At 46.0% G+C, this 20,699-nt stretch overlaps 1 protein-coding gene and 1 pseudogene across 1 annotated transcript; one reads left to right on the top strand and one right to left on the bottom strand.

Annotated features, from left to right (window-relative positions):
- Positions 1–2,130: 2,130 nt before the first annotated feature.
- Positions 2,131–9,774, bottom strand: LOC124650442 (annotated as a pseudogene).
- A 2,671-nt stretch (positions 9,775–12,445) lies between these two features.
- Positions 12,446–15,033, top strand: LOC124650440 (CTD nuclear envelope phosphatase 1 homolog). The gene is made up of 6 exons (XM_047189963.1): positions 12,446–12,745; positions 13,144–13,272; positions 13,386–13,506; positions 13,591–13,672; positions 14,339–14,492; positions 14,585–15,033. The coding sequence occupies exons 1-6, from the start codon at positions 12,461–12,463 to the stop codon at positions 14,720–14,722; spliced, it is 909 nt and encodes a 302-aa protein (XP_047045919.1). The 5' UTR covers positions 12,446–12,460; the 3' UTR covers positions 14,723–15,033.
- The last annotated feature ends 5,666 nt before the right edge of the window (positions 15,034–20,699 follow it).

Below are 20,699 nucleotides of genomic sequence, written 5' to 3'. Positions count from 1 at the left end.
AGGCCTCTTCTCTTCGTCCGCCGCCGGCTATTCCAGATCCCAGTTCCTTTTGTCCGCCCGTGCTTGCGAGTCTCGCGGTCAAGAAAGCTTAGATGGAATGCATACATCCCACCCTGTTTAGTTCCCTGTGTCCTTATTAGTACTAGATCGAACTGTATCGTCAAATTCTGAAACGAAGTTGTTTGCACTTGAATGTCGAATTCAGGCTTGTTTCTGTGCTAATGCTGTTATCCTGCTTTGCGTGTTCTGCTGCATATGTGTTGTGACGATTGCCGTTTCTTCTGTAGAGGTGTGCAAAATCATCTGTCTGGTTTTGTATGTTCCTGCATTTCAGAGACCAGCCATAAATTGACTTAATTCAGGACGAACAAATTTGCAGGCTAGTATCTTATAACGCGAATGAATCACACATGCTAAATCATCTTGGGTGTGTAATGTCAGCTGTCAAGAGTTTCTGCCGATTCAGTAATCTTTATTGCTTCACTCTTCCACAGCACTATTTCTTTCTTCAGATTTCACAGTAGTTGGCAGTAGTGGGCTAATTGTTCGCTTTCTTATCTCATACTAATTCTCTGCACTAGGAGATCTTAAGTGACAAACAGTTAATTTTGAATCACGAGAAAGCTAATTATCTGATGTCAAACAGTGTGTTAGAGCTGGCGGTTGAGATTCAAATGTGAATTTCGAACTGTCAGCCAAATTGTATGCAAATTCTGTCCTGTTTTGGTTTTGCTATTTGGTCTGCTTGGCGCGACGATTGTTGTTCATTTTGTAGTGCAAAATTCGTAACGATTGAGGTTGTGATGTGAATTTCAGAGAACGAACTGTAGATTGCTCCAGACGAACTAAATCACAATCTAGCTTGTAACGTGGAAGAATCTCATGATGATGACCAAATCATCTAGCAGGAAAACAATTTACTCTATTTCTGCTCGAACCATACTTCCGAATTCACAATGCACGTTACATCTTGCCTCTTGGCAGTAGCAGCAAGAACTTCACCATACAGTTCTAATTAGTTGTCTTGTCAGCAGAATTTTTTTCATTTTCATATAATGCTCTGCAGTAGGTTACAGTGACACAATATAATTCACCAAATCCTAAGAAATTCAAGACCTAGAGCCTAGAAAGTCTGCATTTGAAGTTGGCATTTCTCTCCATGGACAATTTTCCATTTGGGAGGTGTCACCAGAAAAGTGAAAAACATATAGACAGAAATGACTTGAGAACCATAGAATCCTAAATTCAGCAATGAAAAAAGGTAGGAGCAAAATATTGCATCTAGTTTAGATATCCAAACGAAGTAATAATATTTCTTGTGATTTGTGAATTGTATTTTAGATAACCAAAACAGCTACAGAACACTATGAAAGTATGAATCACATTTTAGATATCCAAAACAGTTGCAGAATACTTTGAAAAGATTATTCAGATATATGCAGTTTTCATATTTCTTATGAATTATTTTAGATATCCAAAACAGGTAAACATGGACTAATATTTTTTCAGAAGACATGGTACAGATTACAAAACAATCATTCCGTCAGACCGGCAAAGCAACAAGTATACCAAGTCAGATTGATATTCACAGCGGATCATCATTCTTGTCTGGATTTAAAGTATACTCCTATGCAAATCATGTCTGCCCTTAGAGAACTGAAGATAACCTTTACCGTTTTGATAGACAAAATCCAGTAGACAGAACACAGCATTTCAACAGTCTTCTTTTGATGCCTACAAATTTGGCCCTTGCACATGAGCAACTTAGGAAGGGCTATCATGAAACTGAAATCTTGATACAAGAAGACTCAGTATCGCATACATGGTGCAAACACTCTGAAGGCAAGATGCACACAAGTGCTTCATTTTGTGATATTTAGGCAATCAATATTTTGCACTCCTGCTAAAAATACACGTACGCCTGTGCAAGAGTGTAAATGAAAGATCACTATCAAGTATGGGCTGAAAGATGACTCAAGCAGTAGAGATTGCTGATTTCGCTCGCACATGAACAACTTCAGGAACGGCCATCATGAACCTGAACACTTGATACATCTAGACGATTCAGTATCACAAGCATGGTTCAAACAATCAGGTCGTAAGATATACACATGCACTGAAGTACACAACAAAAAAGACCCTCTCATTTTGTAATATTCACACAACCAAAATTTATCACTCCTGTTAAAAACATACATGTACATCTGTGCAGAAAAGAAATGAAAAATCACTATTAACTATGGGCAGGGAGATGACTGAAGCAGCATATAGATGGCAAATTTCCCTCAGAAGCTCTGAGCAATATGATGTTCTTGAATTTTGATGCTGCATATACCCATTTCGCAGAACAACAGCGCAGCAGTTCAGATTGTTGTCATAGGGTGGAGGGAACACCCGAATCGTCGGACGAGGGCCGCAGTGCATTAATCTTGATAACATATTTCTTCCGAATAGACAAGCTGCTGCCATCGGAGCTGGTATGTGTGCCATCTAAGCTATCATCGAAGGTGGAGTCCTCATCCTCATAAGTCATAAGCATCCCCGATATGACCACCGCACTTGCGGCAGACCAATCTAGTCCTGTTTCTGAAGAAACCCCCAGAACATCTGGAGGTGCAGCTCACCTCATCGGTTTGCATGAACCGGCTCTCATCAATCGCAAAGAAAGAGATAACACCTTTCCTGATCTGCTTCCCGTACTTCGATCCAATGTTGGCCGTGTTCCGCGTCGAGGAGCTCAAGTTCAATTCATAGCCACAGTATCCACAGCTGCAGGTACGAAACAAATATCATACATCACCAAACTGGATAAACAAATACAAATCTGAGACTTCTTTTTTTTAGGAACTGGAGCAGAAGCACTGCTATTGCATTTCAGCAATGGAAAGAAAAGTACAGAACAGTTGAGTAACTCGGCGACTGTCGCAAGTCCTTCAAAAGCACTGTCTGTTTCTTAATCTGAAACTACCATCCTACCCGTTTCCAGAAGAATGTCATTCACAGGAAAAACTCTGTACTTCATTCACAAGTTTAAGTTATGTCCCATAGTTTTATTTATGTCTACCCAGGTATCCACTATCAGCACACAATGTTAGCCCGAATTCAAAATGTAGCACCCAAGTCCTCTTTTAAAGTTACACTAGTATTTCTGATCATGATCACTTGCAAGAAACAGAGAGCAAATGATGAGTCAGTTCAGTTCACTTGATCAGAACAGAGGGCCAAGCAGACAATCAATGTTAGGTTGCACTGAAAAAATGTTGCGTTCGGTGCCTCTTTTAGAGTTACTAGTATTTCTGACAGATCATGGCCGCTTGCAGGAAAAGGCCAATGGTGATTCACTTCACTTGCTCCGAACCGACCAATCTGCTTCCGAGTCCCTAACTAGCACCCAGACCTAACTAGAAGTCTAGAACCAAGCGGCTCAACATCCAGTCACCCCCTACTATCTGAACCCAGCAAAATGCAACAGTGTGTCCTGGGAATCCTGCATGGAAGTGGGAGGCGATGGCTCATGGGGTTAATGCGTTCCTTATTGCTATTCCTACAGCAGATGATTTGTCCAGGATTGATGGTATGCAGATGAGTGTACCCAAGACTAATGCTCAGGCTCTAGTTTCTTCATGGGTTCACCAGGGTGTTCAGCCAGTGTTTGTTATGGAGCCGGTTTGGGTGCATGTTGAAGGTGTCCCTGATTCTGTCCGTCATTTCTTAGGGCTCTGGGCGGTGGGTTCTCTTATTGGTACTACGCTCGATGTCGATTTGTTTTCTCTTCGGAGCCTGGGGATTGTTCGGGTTCTTGTGGCTATGCGTGATCCTGCACCTCTGGAGAAAGATAATGGTTGCATGGAGGTTATTGCTCTGCTTCAGCTTAGTGGCTATAAATTTCGTTTCCGTCGTGAGGCAGTGGGGTTTCAGCCAGATACTCGGTTCCGACCTTATTTCTGGAAGGACGGAGGAGATGATGATGGTGCGCACGGCTCTGAGGAGGAGAGGTTTGATGACGCCGCACCTGATGCGGCGCCGGAGTCTGCTAATATGGATGTTGATGGACATATTCCGACACATACTTCTGGTACCTCGGCGGCGCCAGCTACGCAGGTGGCGTTGACTCCGTTCAACCACTCGCCCTCGACGAGCAGAGGTCGTGAGATCGTGGCTCGAGCTAGGGAGGAGTGTCCACACTTGGTTGCTACACCGCCGATGTCTTCTCGTGCTGCTTCACCGTCCAGAGTTCGAACTTTTATGCAGGGTCGTACTCGTCCGGCTTCTTCGTCTTCTTCACGGGCCTCTTCACCGGGTTTGCAGCGGGGGGCACCAGTTCCGTCTTCTACCTCGCCGCAGATGGACTTGGTGCCTACGCCGCAGCGGTCGCTCTCGACTTCGGCGACGCACGTTGAGCGGCCCGGCGCTTCGGCGCGGTCCTCGCTGCAGCAGCAGCTGGCCTCGGCGCAGCAGCAGCCGCTGTCGGCGCCAGTGGAGCAGCCGGCCTTGCAGCAGCAGCCGGCCTCGCCGGCTTCGGTGCCGGCCAAGGCGCCGGTGGTGCTGCACGACCAGGAGGCCCGGGCGGCCTCACCGCTGGGCGGCCTCACCGCCGCAGCACCCGCAGGGTTGGCCACGGCTGGGTCAGAGCAGCTGCAGCTGCCGTCCGTGCCTTTGGAGCAACCGGCCTTGCTGCAGCAGCCGGCCCCGTCGGCCTCGGGGCAGTCGCCCAAGGCGCCGGAGGCGATGCCCGACCGAGAGGCCCAGGCGGCCTCACCGCTACAGTACCCGGGCGAGGGTGCCTCGCTGTCCATGCGGCAGCCGGTCGCGACGACGCCTGACTCGCTGCCATGCCGGTCCATCCCGGAGTCTGTGGCGTTGCCACCTCGGGAGGAAGGTATGCCAGCTTCGCCGCTGCCGCCTCTGGAGGGAGGTTCGCCGCGGGTGGAGTTGCTTCAGGGGGCCTCACCGACACATACCCCTGGAGTACCGAGTTCTTCTTCCGCGTCGATGGCCTCTTCGTCGAGTTTGGCTTCACCGTCGCCGATTCCTACCTTGCAGCGGCCTCCTCCTCCTCCGCCTGTCGTTCAGCCGACGGTGCGACGGAGCGGGCGGCATACCGTTGCGGAGGATGGATCGGGGGCTACGGACGAGGATGTCATGCAGCGTGCCATGAGACGCAAGGCGGAGATGAACCTCGACAACGCTGGTATGAAACAACCTTCCAAGTCCTTTATTTCTTTTTCGATTCACGTATTTCGTCTAATTTGAGTAGTCTTGGGGTCTCATTGGGTAACACATCGATGAGATCATGGTTTCGGCTAAGATGTTGAGACGGACGGAACTTGACCGTTTAACGGTTGTTCCGAATGTTAACAGCTGGGCTCGAAACCTCCGTAGTAGCCGATGATGATGATGATGGCATCCTAGATGGTCGGATTCTCTCGGCTATTATTGGTAATATATCGAGAGGTCGACTTAGAACACTCGGAGCTTAGTTCAGTTTATGATCTAAAAGCTTCAGCGCGTGGTTCTAGGTCGTCACACAGTAAAAAGTCTCGTAGATATTGTAAGAGATCTAAATCTAAAATTGTTTCTCAATGATTGGCATGTTTCGAAATAGCGAGAGGTCTTGGTGACTTGGCTAAACACTCGCACATTGCCGATGGTTGTAGAGAGTATGATTTAGATTTCATTGCAATATCGGAGACGGGTAGGCGGAGCTTCTCACAGAGTTTTCTCGACCGTTTATCGGGCGGGATTAACTTTCAGTGGTTTTCTCGCCCACCTCGTGGTAGGTGCGGGGGCATCTTACTTGGCGTCCGCATAGACACCATGACGGTTTTAGCTAGTTCGGATGGTGAGTATCACATTAAACTCGACATTCAGAACAAAGCTGATGGGTTCATGTGGAGTCTGGTTGCTGTGTATGGTGCTGCCCAGGACACTTTTAAGGCCGACTTTTTACGTGAGTTGGTAAATCTTGCTAAAGATAATCCATACCCGATTTTGATCGGTGGTGATTTCAATTTACTAAGATTTCCTCATGAAAAAAGTAAAGGCCACTTTGATGGACATTGGCCTTTCTTATTCAATGCTTGTCATCGATAGTCTTGATTTGAGAGAGGTGTTTATGTCGGGTCGACAATTTACTTGGGCTAATAGCTTGCACGAGCCCACATACGAAAAACTAGATCGCGTCTTGATGGATACTGAATGGGAAGATAAATACCCTATGGTGTCTGTACGCGCACTAGAACGTATTGAAAAATTGTCTGACCATGCTCCTATCCTCTTAACTACTGGGAATCCTAGACCTGTTTGTAAGCGGCCTTTCAAATTTGAACTTGGCTGGTTACAGAGAGAAGGGTTTCATGAGATGGTTAAGAAGGTTTGGGAAAGGCCAGTTGGTGGTAGTTCCCCAATCGTGAGATGGAATAATAAGATGCGTGCAATGCGCAGACATCTCTCTGGATGGGCAACCCATATGACAGGTATTCTTAAAAAAGAAAAGACTCGCTTATCAACCTTAATCGATGAGCTCGAGGCTTTTGCTGAGGTAAGACCGTTGACTGCGCAAGAGGTTGAAGTTAAGAATCAATCCAATGCACAGATGGCGAGTCTACTTCGCGAAGAGGAACTCAAATGGTACCAACGATCCAAGGCCCAATTCATTTTAGAAGGAGATTCCAATACGCGATATTTCCATGGTATTGCCAATGGGAGACATCGGAAAAAACGTATTCATTCTCTTATCCAAGATGAAGGGTTGATTGAAGGTCATGAGCAACTCAAGTCGTACATTACAAATTATTATAAAGGCTTGTTTGGTCCTCCAGATGAAAGCTCATTTTCTCTAAATGAGGACTTAACGGTGACATACCCCAAGTTTACGTTGAGGAAAACGGACTACTTACGCACCTTATTCGGAGGAGGAGGTGCGAAAGCTGTTTTCCGGATGGAATGCAACAAAGCACCGGGTCCGAGATGGTTTTCCAGCGGAGTTTTACCAAACCTTACGGGATACTATTAAAGGGGATCTTCTAGATTTGTTCGGTGCTTTGCATATTGGACAAGCTGGAATTATTTCGTCTAAATTTTGGTGAAGTAATCTTGTTACCAAAAGTTAATGAGGCAGAAAGGATTCAACAATATAGACCTATTTGCCTCTTAAACGTAAGTTTCAAGATTTTCACGAAAGTGGCCACCATTAGACTTAATACGGTCGCGGATCATGTAGTTCGACCATCTCAAACAGCTTTCATGCAAGGAAGAAATATCCTTGACGGTGTGGCGGTTTTACATGAGACGGTACATGAGATGCATACTAAGAAATTAAATGGGGTTATTTTAAAATTAGATTTTGAAAAAGCTTATGATAAAGTAAAGTGGTCTTTCTTACAACAGACACTCAGGATGAAAGGTTTTTCTCCTGAATGGCGCTCTCTAATTAATGATTTTGTGAATGGAGGTAGTGTGGCAATTCGGGTCAATGATGACACCGGCCATTATTTCCAAACACGAAAAGGGTTACGCCAAGGAGATCCGCTATCACCGATGTTATTTAACATTGTGGCGGATATGCTGGCTATACTCATAGAGCGAGCCAAGTCTGATGGTCAAATTGAAGGTGTGATTCCACATCTGGTTGATGGTGGTTTATCAATCCTTCAATATGCCGATGATACAATTACGTTTATGGATCATGATCTCGAAAAAGCTCGAGAACCTGAAATTAATTTTGGTAGCTTTTGAGCAACTATCGGGATTAAAAATTAATTTCCATAAAAGTGAATTGTTCCGTTTCGGTGATGCCCAAAATGATACGGCTCTTTATACGAGTTGTTCGGTTGCGAGCAAGGCCTTTTTCCCATTCGCTATCTCGGGTATTCCGATTCATTATCGGAGACTCACGATCGCTGAATGGAAAATAGTAGAGGAAAGACTACGAAGCGCCTTAGTAGTTGGAAAGGCAAATTACTATCTACGGGAGGAAGATTGGTACTCATTAATTCGATGCTCGACAAACATGGTACTGTATATGTTATCTTTCTTCCTTTTGCCAAAAGGAGTTACGCACAAACTCGATTATTATCGATCCAGATTCTTTTGGCAAGGAGATAGTGAGAAAAAGAAGTATCGACTGGTTAAATGGAGTGTAGTTTGTAGTCCTAAAGATCAAGGCGGGCTTGGTGTTCATGACTTAGAAGTCAAAAACACAGCTACTGCTAGGTAAATGGCTTTTCAAGCTCCTTACCGAGGACGGGATGCGGCAAACTATACTCCGAAGAAAGTATATCGGCTCCAAGACGTTATCCCAAGTGGTTTGGAAACCTGGTGATTCACACTTCGGGCTGGTCTAATGGCGTCGAAAAATGACTTTTTCGTCATGGTACTTTCTCAATTAAGAATGGGGCACGGATACGGTTACGGGAGGATGCTTGGTTGGACAATGCACCCTTAAGTGAACGGTATCCTGCGACTGTATAGTATCGTTCGTCGCAAGGGAGACACCATTGCCACGGTGATGGCCACCTCTCCACCGAATGTGACGTTTCGACGCGTTTTGATCGGGCAAAGGCTAGAGGCATGGAATGCTTTAATTCATAGGTTGGGGGATGTTATTCTATCACCAGAACCAGATGAATTTAGATGGAATTTACATGTAGATGGCTCTTTCTCGGTGAAATCATTATACAATGCCATAATCCATTCTGATTTACCAGTTGATAATAATAAGAAAATTTGGAAGATGAAGATACCGCTAAAAATCAAAATTTTTGGATGGTACCTTCGTCGAGGAGTCATCCTCACCAAAGATAATCTTGTTAAGCGGAATTGGCAAGGAAGCTCTAGATGTGTTTTTTGTCATCATGATGAAACTATTAAACACCTATTCTTCCAATGCCGAGTTTGCGAGATCTATTTGGTCTGTCATCCAAGTAGCGTCTACCTTGTATCCTCCCACTAGTGTGGCCAATGTCTTTGGTAATTGGCTTCATGGTATAGATTCAAGGTTCAAGTTGCTTCTTAGGGTGGGGGCGCTAGCAGTAATCTGGGCGCTTTGGCTGAGTAGAAATGACAAGATTTTTAATGACATTAACTCCTCTTTGTTGCAGGTTATCTACAGATGTACGGGGATTCTTCGTTCGTGGTTGCCTCTTCAGCGTATGGAGAACCGAGACCTATTTACGGAGGTCTGTACACGATTGGAGGCTACGGCGAGGGATACTTTTTCCCTACATGGCTGGCAGCATAGTCTACGGATTGAAGCCCCACCCCCATCATAGGCGTTTTACATTTTATCGTTCCGATATGTATTTCGCCTAATTTCTAGTTTTACATCTTTTATTCTAGACTTGACTATCATAAACGGCTGTGTGCATCCTGGTTATGCAGAGGCTGGATGTAATTGCTTCACAAAAGTAATAAAGCATCCTTTATCTTTTTTTTTTTTTTTTTCTAAAATTAAACCGACCGGGGACGATGACCTCAGATAAATCAATCCCGGTGGGCAGTAGCCAAGCTATTGACAAACACAGCAAGTAGTTACGGCGGCTCCAACCAAGTCCTGCTCCAAGGAAACGATCAAACCAGATTCTCGATCCTAGGGCTATAATCGGTTCCTGACCGAATTAGGCAGCGGGAAGAGTGGCGGCAGGGAGGGAAGTTGGCGAACCTGTAGGACACGTCTTTGGCGGAGTAGCAGCCGTCGAGGGTCCTCGCCATGCACCGGAACCCCGGTCGATCTGGGAAGATCCGGCAGGGAGAAGAAGAGGGGGGAAGAGAAGTTTGTTCGTTTGATTGGGAGGGCGAAATGGCCAACGGTCTCCGCGCCGCGCTGCGCTGGCTCCTCCAGTCCTCCTGCCCCTCCTTTTTTTTTATTCTTCTTTATTTATTTATTCGTGCCCTTTTGCGCACGTCGTTGATGGTGGTATGGATGATGGGGGCGTTGCTCTCGCGTTGTGGTTGCCCGCAACGTGGCCGATGCTTGATTGTGATGTGATGCGATTACGTGAAGATTGACTGATCATTGATGACACCTCGTTCGTTCACTGTATTTGCGTGTTGTGCTGCACTATGTTTAAGGACAATAAAAAACGATTTTAAGTAGTAAATGTTATTAGCTCTGTTTATAAAAGGATGTTGTAAATATATTTAAATTTAGATGTATCTAGACGATTTTTAATGTATATTTTCGTGGCCCCCCTATGTTAAATCAAGACCGATTTTTTTACAAGAACACCCCTGACAAAAAATAAACTTACAAACACATTTAAGGGGGGATTCGCCGCCTTCTCTGATTTGCACAAGCCGTTAGCATGGCGTCTAGGAGAAGATGGCGAATGTCGGACAAGGAGACCCACTCCCTTATCGTCATCGTTGCAGGAACATATTGCCAGTAGTGCCACCACGAAACACCATGGTTGACGACTTCCTCCGAGAACCAACAAATCAAATACGAGTAAACAAACCCTCATGCGCCCTACGGTGATACATGAATTAACACTACCGGGACAAAGACATGTCCGGACGTCCTTATTCCACCGTGTTGTCGCCTCCACCACCCATACGAACGGTACAAACATCCTTCGTGACCAAAAATATCCATGATGTCTCCTGGCACCGAGACCTATCAATGGAGGTGAAAGAGATAACAGAGTCACGCCAATGAGGATGAGCTTCGTGGTGTGGCTAGGGTTTTTCTTAGAGAGGAAACACTTTTGTTTAGTATGTGCTATATAAGTACGCGTGTAGGTTGTTCTTCCATTTTTTCCTAAGAGAAATTAATGACCAAGTTTGTTTAACCAAACGAGAGATAGAGTTAATGTTCGAATTCAAAATGGATAAAGCATTAGTGATGGCTAGTCTCCACGCGATTTAAAATGAAGTTCTATTTAGTCAGGCAAAAAAAAAAAACAAATTGAGAGCCAACACGTGGTCACGATAGCTAGGAGAAAGGTATCCCCTCTTTTTACTGTTTTTATTTTTATTGAACGAGAAAGGGTCTCGAAGGATCTAGATTTCTTGGATTTAACTTTATGCCTCATTAAAACAGGCTGTTCTCTCACTGAAAGCCAATCTTCTCGACAATGAGGTAACAATGGCGGCTCCATCAATCTTGAAACTCCGACCTCTAAAATGCACGTTGTGAGTATGTACGCGTGGTGCTGGATTTGCGTGTTACATGTACATGTCGACGTTATACTTGGTGTTCCTTTTTTGTCATCCTCTCGTGTTGATAACACATGTCCTGATTGAGTCATTGATCAAAGTAATGCCGAAGGACACGAAGCTCCATCACGGTTGCCCATCTAGATAAGGCACATGTTGTGGCTTGGCTTGGTTACGTGTCTTTCTCCATGCAATAACTTTCAAGGAGAAATGGTCCACGTGATGCCGATTGTTCCTTGCACGATCGGAGTGACATAACCTCTATACAATAAAAGATACGAATGAGATAATTTTATTCATCGAATACATCCAACAGAAAAGGACAGAGTACTTTCAGAGATTAGGTGACTTTGGTGTGGATAATAATTGCATCTATGCAAACGGTGATGCTTTTGTCGTACCGGAAGCTGCTCAACCAAAATTGTTTAACTAGTTTTTTTTTTTAAATACTAACATGGTATGTTATGACAATTAATTGTGTAGCTGCTCTTTCTATTTGATCATTTGGTTACAAAACTTTATTTTCGTGGCTTTTCGGCTGGTGTACAACAAATCAGGCACATCAATTCAACAAAGGCAAACTGTTTTTGAGCAGAAGTAACTGCAAACTGCCGTCCTCCAATATAAAAAAGAGAGCGACTAATTTCCAGTCTAGTGGCTGAATTTATTAGATCTTAGTTGCGAGCTCATGACGATTAAGATGAACCACGAAGCAATATAATAGCCGAAGGGTATTTTTCATGCTTGCAACCCATTTGTAAATTGTAAAATTTTGATTGCCACTCTATATGCAACACAAAAAAATTCAGTTACAACTTGCAACCCATATTACAATTCATGGATAACGCGTACAACGATGCAAGCAATTTTAGGGTCAATTGAGAATTAGCAAAACTGTACTCCCATACTATATACTTTCCTTACTTTATCTTTCAAAGTGTCACGTAGGGATGCAAGTGTGTCCCTTCCTTGTTTATCTTCTTCAAATACAAGTGCTTGTATCTCGAAATTAGAGGAAAATTCCTTCAAATACAAATATATACGTAAGCATCGCTGCTCGTTTATTTCGAACAAAGGAAAAATAAACCTTCCCTTTTAACAGAACGAGAATTTTCCCCAAGAAGAATCGACTGGGAAATCCTATTTTGCGCTGGACGCCAGGCGAGCTCGATTAGCTGTTACCTGGGCTGTCACAAAATTCAGAAAGCCGCCTCCACGAACCACGACCAACGACTGCCGCGCCTTGCTTCCTCCAGCCCGCCTCTCCCGCCCGGTCTCCCCCTCGTCCCCGGCGACCGCGGGCATGGCGGCGGCGGAGGTCTACACGCCAGCGCCGCCGCTGCAGCACCGGGGGCAGGCGGTGTGGCTGGCGGTGGTGGGGTGGCTCGGGCTCCTCCTGCAGGTCCTTCTCCGGGTCATCCGCGGCGCGCCCTCCTCCTGCGCGAAGCTCCTCAAGTTCCTCGGCCTCCGCCACCCGCTCCTCTCCGCCGCCCCCGCGGTGGCCTTCGCGCGGCTCCCAACCGAGGCCCCCCGTGCTGACGAGTTGCGTCCTCTGCCGCCCCTGTCTCCGCCGCCTGGGCGGCTCACGGTACGGACGCGCACGAAATGATAGTGCCCTTGCCCTGGGCTATGGTATTTTGCGTATGCTAGGGATCACCTGTGTGGTTGCTGATTATGGGGATAGTGGTTAGCTCTTAGCTGCAGCTAAATTAGTCGTGGCTCTAGAACTTGTTTTGACAGTTTTCAGTTCTAGAACTTGATTGCTGTGTCCAGAAAGCAGTGTTAAGCAAGGTTAATTTTGAGGTGAAATGGTGGTCTGATTTACTAGGAAATTAACGGATTATCACCATGTCTCTCTTAAAACAGAACTGTAGGGTTAGGCTATAAACGTCTGCTTAACTTGTTGTTTTAGTTATCAAGTCTTCTTCAGTCAGCTTCCTTGCTACCTGCATAATCCGTGAAATATTTTTGGGGGTGCATCTTCAGGTAGTGCTGGACTTGGATGAGACATTAGTCTGTGCATACGAGTCATCGAGCCTTCCTGCTACCGTGCGCACCCAGGCGATCGAAGCAGGGTTGCATTGCTTTGACATGGAGTGTGTGTCATCTGAGAAGGCAAGCATGAGGCCATCTTTGTGCCTTTTCCTACCAGATCCATCTTATTGTTTTAGTTTACTTCTCACTTTCTGGGGAGGTACTTATGAAAATCTGTATTTGTTGCCGTAAAGGATGCCCAAGGCAGACAGAGGATGAACCGTGTAACTGTATTTGAGCGTCCTGGTCTGCATGAGTTCTTGCAGCAGACTAGTGAATTCGCCGATCTTATACTCTTCACAGCTGGTTTGGAAGGTTTGTGCTGCAGAATATTCATATTGCTCTCCATCAAGAGCCCAGATGATTTCACTGCATATAACTGATGTGTGGTTTCCCCAGGATATGCAAAGCCCTTGGTTGATAGGATAGATGCTCACAACAGGTTCTGCCACCGTCTCTACAGACCGTCAACTGTTAATACGTAAGTTGTTATTAGCATGCCTGTAAGGCATAGATAATGGACTGTTGTGCTCCTGACTTCAATAGTATTATAGCGACAGTTGTCTTGCTTACTGAAATAGTGAAATGCGAACCTGGCTGACTTTAGTTGGAGGCCTTTTTCAAGTAAAAACTTACATACCTAAGTGCTTTTGCACCACTTGGTGGCAGTCATTTATGCTCATCAAATTTTGGTACGGAGTATTTCTTTTGATTTAGTGTCAACTACTACCCCCAATCCATTTTATTACTAAGGCATGCAAATTTGAGATACAATACAAGTATGTGCATATCCAAGATAGAAACCATGTCTTCTATTTAATCGACTGAAGCCATTTTTTTTCTGAATCCGTTGGAACAAATTTTTTTTTTGTCAGAATCAATTGAAACCAGTTCTACAGGTGCACATTCACACTGAACTGTTTGCCGACATGGGCACTATGTTAACTTTTGTTTATGGTTACCTTTGCCTGATGTTATCTTATTTATTTCCAGTTTATGGTAAGCCGGTTATTGTACAGATGCTCCCATCAGCTTGTATATGTGGTTGATCATTCTGTTCATGTTTATATATATATGAAATTAAAGCTTTCTGCCTCATTAGTTGAGCTAGTTCAGTTTTATAATTCTGGCATATTCTCAATTTCAGGGAATACAGAGACCATGTAAAGGATCTTTCTTGTTTGTCCACAGATTTCCGTAAAATTGTACTTGTTGATAACAATCCATATAGTTTCCTACTACAGCCACTGAATGGGATACCGTGCCTTACGTTTTCAGCTAGACAGCCCGTGGATAACCAGGTAAAATGGTACAGTAGATATAAGATTATTCTTTGGTTCTAAACTTAAAAATTTCCAACGTTATTGAACCACTTATGTTCCTAAAATTTTAGCTCATGGGAGTGATCTTTCCGCTTCTCAAGCATCTCTCTCTTCAAAAGGATGTTAGACCGGCGTTGTATGATACATTTCATATGCCAGAGTGGTTCCAAAGAAATGGGATCCCAGATAGTGTTGGTCAGGCAAGGTAAGTTTCACAGCAACCGAATTGGATTATATTAGGTGAAAGCTCAAAGGCGAGCTGCTCGTCTGGGGAGTATACTTGTACATTTATATCCATTTGGGTCCTTCCATACGAGGCATTGTTCAAATGGAGTTGCCATGCCCAGAGACAAGAAGGAAAATGTTATGTAGGTTTTGGCAGACATTTTCATGTCATGAACCATAACTTATCGCTGTATAGCACTTTTTTTTTGCTGTTGTTGACGGCTGAGATAATCCGACTGAAGGTTTTGTGTGTATGAAGAGTAAAGAGTGAAGTTTGGTCGAGGTTCTACACTTACCTAGCACCTCCATTGCTCCAATTTAACACCCCTGTTGAAAATATACATGCACATTGGCGCAGAAAAGAAATGAAAAATCTATCGACTATGTGCATCAAGGTGATCAAAGCGTCATAGAGGGCAAATTCCCCTAAAAAGGCTCGGTATTATGTTCTTCTTGGTGCTGCATTTACTCGATTCACATAATCACAGAGTGGGCACAACCATACTTCTCAAAGTTACAAATCTGAAATGACAGGGCGACCCCCTTTCGCCGCAGCTCTTCGTCCTGGGTGTCGACGCCCTCGGCCGCCTCGTTCAGCACGCGATCAGCGCAGGCATCCTGCAACAGTTGCACCCACGGCGACGCACACCGGCGTTCTCGCTATATGTCGACGGCGACGCACCCCGGGGTTCTCGCTATATGTCGACGACATGGTCCTGTTTTGCTGCCCCACGATGGAAGACGTGACCACCGTGCGTGAGATCCTGCGGCTGTTTGGACGCGCGTCTGGGCTTCAGGTCAACTACACAAAGAGCTCGGCCACGCTTATTCACTGCAACGAGGACGCCGCAACGCCAGTACTGCACGAGCTGGGCTGCCCCACGGCCGGCCTGCCGCTCACCTACCTTGACATACCGCTTACCCTGCGGAGACCGACAGCAGCACAGCTGCAACCTCTGGTTGAACGCGCCGCGGCTGGCCTCCCCACCTGGAAGGCGAAGCTCATGACCAAGGCTGGGCGAGCAACCCTGGTCAAGGCGGTGATCAGGGCCATTCCCATCCACCAGCAGCTTGTCCTTGGACTCCCCAAGAAAACCTTAAAACTCATCGACAAGATAAAAAGGGGATTCCTGTGGGAGGGAAAGAGGGAAGCCAAGGGTGGCAACTGCCACGTCAATTGGAGACGCATCCGCAGAGTGCATACCCATCTCGTATGGCGGCCTGGGCATACCGGACATGGAGCGGACGGGCCTTGCGCTGCGTCTACGCTGGATCTGGCTCTCCCGCACGGATGATCGACGTGCGTGGAGCGACCCATGAGGAACGAGCGTTGTTCTTTGCCTCTACCACCATGACGGTTGGGAACGGACAGGACGCGCTGTTCTGGGAAGACCGGTGGATCGACGGCCGCGCTGTTCGTGAGATCGCGCCCAGCCTCTACGACTGCATCCCCAAGCGCCGGCGCAAGGTCAGGACCGTCGCCCAAGGGCTACTTGGAAACGCCTGGGCTCAGGACATTCACGGCCTCCTTGGCGTGCACGAGATTGGCCAATATTTGGCTCTCTGGGTGGCTGTTTCGCGCACTACGCTTGGCATGGAGCCTGATAGGCTGATCTGGAAGTGGACGGACAGCGGCACCTACACCGCCAAGTCCTGCTACCTTGCGCAGTTCCATGGCTCCACCGCTTCTAGCTCCTGGAAGCTTACCTGGAAGATGTGGGCACCGCCGCGGGTCAGGTTCTTCGCTTGGCTCGCCGGCATGGATCGCTGCTGGACAGCCCAACGCCTTGCCAGACGAGGCCTACAACACCATCCTCGCTGTCTCCTCTGCGACCAGATGCCTGAGACCATGCACCATCTCATCCTCGCCTATCCCTTCTCGCGACAGGTTTGGCACGAAGTGCTGGCTCGCCTTCGCATGACCTGCCAACCACCTGACAGCAACGACACCTCCCTTGACGAGTGGTGGCGCAAGGCCAGGCAGCTGACCCCTAAACCCATGCGCAAAGGGCTGGACTCCTTCACCCTGCTGACGCCTTGGATGATCTGGAAACATCGCAATTCTTGCGTGTTTGACAGAACACAGCCCCCGGTGCATGACTTGGTTCAGGAGATTTTCGAAGAGGCTGATCTTTGGGCTCGGGCCGGCGCAAAGGGCATTAGGGTAGTGGTTCCGACGACCTGGTGGGATGTGCACTGAGTCGCTCCTTGTATCTGTACCCCGCCTCATAGGAGGCTTTAAAACTATCTATCTTTTTAATGGAATGAAACGCAAAAGTCTTTTGCGTTTTCTCGAAAAGAAAAAAATCTGACCAACACATACCATGGTACAATATCCACAGCTGCCAGTAAGAAAGAAAAGGACATTTTTTTGAAACTACCAACCTATTGTTTCGGCAAAAAGTCATATTGCATAAAAGACAATCACATGTTTAATATGTACGCCTTCACAAATTTAAAATATTTCCTGTAGTATTTGTCCGTATCTAATCAGTTGTGAGAGGATGCAACTTGAAAAACCCTGAATACTTGACCATAGTTGGACCATAAGATGTTTCGTCCTCTCTCCGTGTTCTTCCTCGGTAACCAACGAGATCAAGAGCGCCCACCCGCGAGTACCATTTCCGTCGACTCCCTCAAGTTTGTTTTTTCCCGGAGTCGCTATGCTTAGGCCACGCAAATAAATAGCAAAAAAAGTTGCAAATTTAACTCTCTCCCAACACGCATGTAGGCGCCAGGTTTGCGAGCCCACACGATCTGAACCCAGCAACAGCGAAATTGCGCGCATTACAACCTCTTTACACCCATTAATATCCAATTAGACTGGAGTTAGAGCATCTCCACCGGCGGCCCCGACAGTGGCCCCGATAGCGTTTTGGGGGCCGGGAGTGAAAATGAGCTCGCACCGGTGCGCACTAAACGGCGGTGATGATTTTTTGAGCCCAATAGAATCGCCGGCAACCCCATGCCGGCCCCTTTGCCAAGGGCGCGAATCGGACGCGCCGGCGCCTCACGGAACGACGGGTTTCACGGGTGGGGGCGCATTGTCAGCGAGAGAACGCGGAGGTTCACATTTGAAACGACGCGGGGAGGTTGTTCATCGGCGTTAATGGCCTCCCGCGCGAAAACCCAAACGGCGAGGGCGGCGACTGGCCACGCGGCGTCCACCTACCTTACCCACGTGGCTTCAATGCGCGTCCGCCGCCTCCCTTAAAACCCCACCGGCGCGCACTTCTCGCTTTTCCCCGCCGTCCAACCCTAGCCACCGCTGCCTGACGACGCGTAAAGCACACGCCCGTTGGGAACCCCAAGAGGAAGGTGTGATGCGTACAGCAGCAAATTTTCCCTCAGTAAGAAACCAAGGTTATCGAACCAGTAGGAGTCAAGGAACACGTGAAGGTTGTTGCTGACGGAGTGTAGTGCGGCGCAACACCAGGGATTCCGGCGCCAACGTGGAACCTGCATAACACAATCAAAATACTTTGCCCCAACTTAACAGCGAGGTTGTCAATCTCACCGGCTTGCTGTAAACAAAGGATTAAACGTATGGTGTGGAAAATGATGTTTGTTTGCAAAGAACAGTAGAGAACAATGATTGCAGTAGATTGTATTCAGATGTAAAAGAATGGACCGGGGTCCACCGTTCACTAGTGGTGTCTCTCCAATAAGAAATAGCATGTTGGGTGAACAAATTACAGTTGAGCAATTGACAAATAGAGAGGGCATAACAATGCACATACATATCATGATGAGTAATATGAGATTTACTTAGGGCATTACGACAAAGTATATAGACCGCTATCCAGCATGCATCTATGCCTAAAAAGTCCACCTTCGAGTTAGCATCCGCACCCCTTCCGATATTAAGTTGCAAACAACAGACAATTGCATTAAGTATGGTGCGTAATGTAATCAACACAAATATCCTTAGACAAAGCATCGATGTTTTATCCCTAGTGGCAACAAGCACATCCACAACCTTAGAACTTGCTGTCACCTGTCCCAGATTCAATGGAGGCATGAACCCACTATCGAGCATAAATACTCCCTCTTGGAGTTACAAGTATCAACTTGGCCAGAGCCTCTACTAGCAACGGAGAGCATGCAAGATCATAAACAACACATATATGATAGATTGATAATCAACTTGACATAGTATTCCATATTCATCGAATCCCAACAAACACAACATGTAGCATTACAAATAGATGATCTTGATCATGATAGGCAGCTCAAAGATCTAAACATGATAGCACATGAGGAGAAGACAACCATCTAGCTACTGCTATGGACCCATAGTCCAAGGATGAACTACTCACACATCAGTCCGGAGGCGATCATGGTGATGTAGAGTTCTCCGGGTGATGATTCCCCTCTCCGGCAGGGTGCCGGAGGCGATCTCCTGAATCCCCCGAGATGGGATTGGCGGCGGCGGCGTCTCTGGAACTTTTTCCGTATCGTGGCTCTCGGTGATAGGGTTCTCGCGACGGAGAGTTTAAGTAGACGGAAGGGCAGAGTCGGAGGGCTGACGAGGGGCCCACACCACAGGGCGGCGCGGGCCCCTCCTTGGCCGCGCCGCCCTGTGGTTTGGCCACCTCGTGGCCCCACTTCGTATGCTCTTCGGTCTTCTGGAAGCTCCGTGGAAAAATAAGACCCTGGGTGTTGATTTCGTCCAATTCCGAGAATATTTCCTCTGTAGGATTTCTGAAACCAAAAACAGCAGAAAACATGAATTGGCTCTTCGGCATCTCGTTAATAGGTTAGTGCCGGAAATGCATATAAATGATGTAAAGTATGTATAAAACATGTGAGTATTGTCATAAAACTAGCATGGAACATAAGAAATTATAGATACGTTTGAGACGTATCAAGCTTCCCCAAGCTTAGTTCCTACTCGCCCTCGAGTAGGTAAACGATAACAAGGATAATTTCTGAAGTGACATGCTATCATAATCTTGATCAATACTATTGTAAAGCATATGAGATGAATGAAGTGTTTCGAAGCAATGGTAAAGACAATGACTATGTTTCGAAGCAATGGTAAAGACAATGACTAAACAACTGAATCATATAGCAAAGACTTTTCATGAATAGTACTTTCAAGACAAGCATCAATAAGACTTGCATAGGAGTTAACTCGTAAAGCAATAGATTCTTAGTAGAAAGTTTTGAAGCAACACAAAGGAAGATATAAGTTTCAGCAGTTGCTTTTAACTTCAACATGTATATCTCATGGATGTATATCTCATGGATGATTGTCAACATAAAGTAATATGATGAATGCAAGTAAGCAAGTATGTCGGAATCAATGCACACAGTTGACACAAGTGTTTGCTTCTAAGATAGAAAGAAGTAGGTAAACTGACTCAAAATAAAGTAAAAGAAAGGCCCCTCGCAGAGGGAAGCATGGATTGCTATATTTGTGCTAGAGCTTTTATTTTGAAAACATAGAAACAATTTTGTCAATGGTAGTAATAATTCATATGTGTTATGCATAAGACATCCTATAAGTTGCAAGCCTCATGCATAGAATACCAATAATGCTCGCACCTTGTCCTAATTAGCTTGGATTTACATGGATTATCATTGCATAACATATGTTTCAACCAAGTGTCACAAAGGGGTACCTGTATGCCGCCTGTACAAAGGTCCAAGGAGATAGATCGCATTTGATTTCTCGTTTTTGATAGATCTCAACTTAGGACATCCATACCGGGACTGAAAGGATCGTATGCCGCACCTAGAGGGGGGGGGGGTGAACAGGTGCTAACCATTTTTTAGTTCTTTTTCAATTTAGGTTTGACACAAAGGTAAATTCTCTAGATATGCAACTAAGTGAATTGACCTATATGACAAGGTGATCAACTAAGCAAGATATAGCTACACAATATAAGAGATAGAATAGGATAGAGGTAACCGAGAGTGGAGCACGCGGAGACACGGAGATGATTCCCGTAGTTC

The sequence above is a fragment of the Lolium rigidum genome, chromosome 4 (assembly GCF_022539505.1).
Source record: "Lolium rigidum isolate FL_2022 chromosome 4, APGP_CSIRO_Lrig_0.1, whole genome shotgun sequence".
In the NCBI taxonomy this organism is placed as follows: Eukaryota; Viridiplantae; Streptophyta; class Magnoliopsida; order Poales; family Poaceae; genus Lolium; species Lolium rigidum.
This window is presented reverse-complemented; position numbering and strand designations above follow the sequence as displayed.

Excerpts from the sequence above, each read along its gene's own strand:
- LOC124650440 (XM_047189963.1), top strand. The coding sequence starts at position 12,461 with ATGGCGGCGGCGGAGGTCTACACGCCAGCGCCGCCGCTGCAGCACCGG. Across the intron at positions 13,507-13,590 it reads CTTCACAGCTGGTTTGGAAG|GATATGCAAAGCCCTTGGTT; the intron begins GTTTGTGCTGCA and ends TGGTTTCCCCAG. Across the intron at positions 13,673-14,338 it reads AGACCGTCAACTGTTAATAC|GGAATACAGAGACCATGTAA; the intron begins GTAAGTTGTTAT and ends TCTCAATTTCAG.